Source organism: Lolium rigidum, chromosome 2 (assembly GCF_022539505.1).
Source record: "Lolium rigidum isolate FL_2022 chromosome 2, APGP_CSIRO_Lrig_0.1, whole genome shotgun sequence".
Classification (NCBI taxonomy): Eukaryota; Viridiplantae; Streptophyta; class Magnoliopsida; order Poales; family Poaceae; genus Lolium; species Lolium rigidum.
In genome coordinates, this window is record NC_061509.1 from 76,311,435 (window position 1) to 76,314,894 (window position 3,460).

Here is a 3,460-nt window from a genome sequence, read left to right on the forward strand (position 1 = left end):
GCATCAACCAACTGCCCATCAGAGTTCGCGAGCGCCGGACGCATCGCCCGTGGGCGGATGCAAAGGAAGCCCGAGACCGAGTCGGCCGAAAGCGGCCGAGAAGAGAGAAGAGAGCAGACTTTACCCGCCATCGAGATGGCGAAGCCCCCACCATCGTGAGGAGGCTGAACTTCAAGGAGGCGTCCGAGGAAGGAGGGAAAGACAGCCCACTCAGCGGCGATCGCTGCCGGCGGAGATCTCAGATCTCAGATCCGCCATCGCAGGACAGGTGGGGATCCGCTGACTCACACGTATCTCTTTCCGGCGCCATCCCGATGATCGCTGCGGCAAGCAGCGGTGTGCCTGTGTCAACTGTCGAATGTCGGCCAAGAGCCAAATAGGTCTAGTTGTCGTCCTGTAGTTCAGCCGTGCACATTCTACTTGTTTATCTGGATCTGAGCAATTCCGAGGAGCAATGCCATGACAAATATCCTCACACTTCTATCAACAAGCTCACGGTAGAACACATCTTCCATGCTATGGATGTACTCAGCATTGTCATTTCAAAAATATTTTGTCCAATACAGATATCGCCTATGAGGCTATGAGTCAAGCATTTGAAATTTGCTAGTGATTGATCACTGGTTTACATTTTCTGCAATCCATTAGGACAACTCAGTGCTGACACAACATGTAGGAAAAGTTGAGTGGGCTTGAGAATTATCACCAAGCACTTGATTATCAATTGATTAAGTACTACGCACTCAAAAAAGAGATAAATTGTCTAAATGATTACTGTACTCCTCCAGTACAGTGGAAAAACAAAGTAATGGTCTTTTAATTTAACCAAGCAATGAAAAACGTCTCCCAAAAATAGCATGGGGAAATCAACTGCAGTTCTGTATGACATTTTTCATTGCTTGACAAAATCATGACTTAGTTTTTACCCCTGCAGTTTGATAAATAGAGCAACCTGAAATGTTTAACAGCGAGATCAAACGAACATCTAACCTGAAATATTTTGTCCAATACAGCTATAGCCTATAAGTCAAGCATTTGAAATTTGCTAGCAAGGATAGCCAAATGACAAGTACAACCAGTGATTGTTTGCAATCCAGTACAGGCAGGAAACAGTTCTGTATGATTTTCCCCTACTATCTGTGGAGAGACATTTTTCATTGATTGGTTAAATTACAAGATCATGACTTGTTTTTCCCCCTGCAGTTTGATAAATAGAGCAACCTGAAATGGTTAATGGCAAGATCAAACGAGCATCTATGTTGAGGAGCCCAAGACTTCACATAACGTGAGAGAGGAACAGACTGAACAGCAGAAAAAAGCAGAAATTTGTTTCAGAGAACATTTTGCTAACTTCCCATAGATCACAACCCTGCCACTACAGCACAAACGAAACGAGGCACCACATCCAACAAGGCTTAGAGCTAACTAACACATCTCTAAAATAGAGCTCAAGAACAGAGACTAGGAAGGAATCAAGTCTAGGCTCTCTCGCCACGGATCCGGCGGGCGAGCTGTATGTCCTTGGGCATGATGGTGACGCGCTTGGCGTGGATGGCGCAGAGGTTGGTGTCCTCGAAGAGGCCGACGAGGTATGCCTCTGCGGCCTCCTGGAGCGCGGAGACGGCGGAACTCTGGAAGCGGAGGTCGGTCTTGAAGTCCTGCGCGATCTCCCTGACGAGGCGCTGGAAGGGCAGCTTGCGGATGAGCAGCTCCGTGCTCTTCTGGTACTTGCGGATCTCCCTGAGCGCGACGGTGCCGGGGCGGAAGCGGTGCGGCTTCTTCACGCCGCCGGTGGCCGGGGCGGACTTGCGCGCCGCCTTGGTCGCCAGCTGCTTGCGCGGCGCCTTGCCGCCGGTGGACTTCCTCGCCGTCTGCTTCGTGCGGGCCATCGGGATGGGATGGGGAGGGGGCGGGGGCAGAGGAAATGGAGAGCTGTTGGTGGGATTTGGGAATTGGATTGAGGAAGAAGGGAAGGTGGGGTGGGGGATTTTATTGAGAGGAGGGATTGGTGGCCGGTGGGCGCGAGTCTGAATTTTTTTGGCGCTCTGCTTCTGGTGGGGAGGGCAGTGAGTTTGGGGCGTTCGATTTGAGAGGCATGGACGGTGACGATTTGGTCTCGGGTGAGGCACGCGGATCGTGAAGAGCGATCCGTGGAGTGGTGGCATTCCTGCATTCTATTGGCTGGTTACGGCATCTCCAATGGGGCAACCCATTTGGTACGCCTAAGAGCCCGCGTCCTCCTAAAGTGGTCCCCAAACGACGCTAACTTTATCGCTTTAGGGACGTGTTTCCTTCGTGTCGCGCTTAGGGAACGTTGCTCCCAAGCCGCGTTCCCCAAACGCGCCCCCAAAATTTAAAATACTATATTTTATTTTAATAGATAGAAGAAATTTGTAGGTACGGTGTACGTAACGTTGTACTAATATTCAAAGCGGTGCAACATAAATAAATTACATATAAAAACTTCAAAAAAACATAAATAAATTACATATAAAAAATTTGAAAAAAAAATAAACTACTTCTTCTTTGATGGCCCCGCCTCGTCGTCCTCACGGTGGCGCTTCCTGCTCATCACCTCTTCCGAAGAGACGGTGTCGTTCAACGCGTCGGAGGACTTTGTGTCCTCCTCGTCGTCGATGGTGCTCGTCGGTTGCGCCTTCGCCTTCGCTTTCGCCTCCACCTCCGCCTTCGCCCGGGCCGCCGCCTCCTCAGCCTCTTCCTCCTCCTCCTCATCGGCCTCCCATTCCTCCTCGCTGTTCGGCGGTGGGGAATAATCGCTGCTGGGTGTTGCAACTTTGTCCCACCACTGGCGCCATCCCGATGGCTTACCCTCGATGTCGGTATCTGATGGCAGTTGAGAGAGGTTGCTCATTGTGAGAGAGGAGAAGAGAGATGAATGGAGCCGGTAGGTTGTAGATCGGAAAGTGCATACGTAGGGGTCTTATTTAGCACGGATGAATGGCGGCGCAGATATCGAAGAAAGCAGCGGTTGCTCTTCCGCGCAGTTCACGCTCTATTTCCGCGGTTCGCGATCGACGCGGTTGCCAAAGCGACGGTTCCCCTTCCCGGCAACTGCACCGTCGCTAGGTAGGCGGCGGTTGAGCGTCCGTTCGCTGACGCGTTGGGCCCGCGTCTCCTAGCCTCGCATTTCGTTGTGTCCGGCGTGCCCGGAGCGTCCCTGTGTAGCGGGGACGGGCTCGGGGCGCCGGACACCGTATGGGCCGCGCCGGACGGAAAGGGCCTTTGGGCCGCGCGGCTAGGAACGATTTTTTGTCCGGCGCACCCCAAATCCCTTTGGGGGCCACTTTGGGGACGCAACTGGAGATGCTCTAAAATGTCCGCGCGTCCGTTTGCGTCGGCCTAAATAGTCAAAATTGACCGCGCGTCCGTTTGTGTCGGGTGGCTCCAGCAGCAGGACGCATTTTTTCGATTTTGCATTTTTTTCAACATAAAAACATAA

The 3,460-nt window shown here is 51.9% G+C and overlaps 1 protein-coding gene across 1 annotated transcript; it reads right to left on the reverse strand.

Moving 5' to 3' along the window:
• Positions 1–1,478: 1,478 nt before the first annotated feature.
• Positions 1,479–1,889, reverse strand: LOC124691969 (histone H3.2). Its single transcript, XM_047225271.1, has one exon. It carries the CDS (start codon positions 1,887–1,889, stop codon positions 1,479–1,481), a length of 411 nt encoding a protein of 136 aa, XP_047081227.1.
• Between the last annotated feature and the right edge of the window lie 1,571 nt (positions 1,890–3,460).